Raw genomic sequence first — 503 nt, 5'->3', positions numbered from 1 at the left:
GCAGGGTGCCCCCAGCAGACCCAGCCCCAGCAAGGCTGACCCTGGCCTAGGCTCACTCTTTGTGTAGAAGTCAGTGAACTTGGCCAGGTAGGAGGCAAGAGGTGGTGGGAAAAACCGGCCGGGGTCATCCAGATGGCAGAGTGAAGAGATGGTCCAGCAGCGTGGGGACAGAGCCAGCACCTGCAGTTTTGGCTCCACTGCCAGCAGGGAAGGCTCCTCCTCCATCACCTGTGGGCAGATGCAGGAATCTGCTCAAGAGCCCACAGGGGCAACAGCCTACTTGGGCATGACCCCTCTGGGAAAAGGAGGCAGCCCCTGCACAGCCCCCACCCCACCCCTCTCAGGCCCACCTCATCTTCTGGGTCCTCCTGCCTTGCATCCGGCTCCAGCAGACATTTGTCCAGCTGCTGCAGCTGGAAGAGGTGAAACTGCTGCTGCAGCTCCGCTGACTCACTCAGGTTCTTCAACATTTGCTGGGGGAAGCGGTTGGGGAAGCAGAGCCC

The 503-nt window shown here is 61.2% G+C and overlaps 1 protein-coding gene across 1 annotated transcript; it reads right to left on the bottom strand.

Moving 5' to 3' along the window:
- Positions 1-56: 56 nt before the first annotated feature.
- Positions 57-490, bottom strand: LOC102368107 (cullin-9-like; the record flags this gene model as incomplete). Its single annotated transcript, XM_006039393.2, has 2 exons — positions 351-490; positions 57-228 (listed from the first exon to the last, which is right to left on the bottom strand). Coding segments are annotated over exons 1-2 (292 nt in total), but the record flags the coding sequence as incomplete, so codon positions are not given.
- Positions 491-503: the final 13 nt, after the last annotated feature.

This window comes from Alligator sinensis, unplaced genomic scaffold (genome assembly GCF_000455745.1).
Source record: "Alligator sinensis unplaced genomic scaffold, ASM45574v1 C64097472_1, whole genome shotgun sequence".
NCBI lineage: Eukaryota > Metazoa > Chordata > Crocodylia > Alligatoridae > Alligator > Alligator sinensis.
Note: the sequence above shows the minus strand (reverse complement) of the source record. Positions and strands in the feature narration are given on the sequence as shown.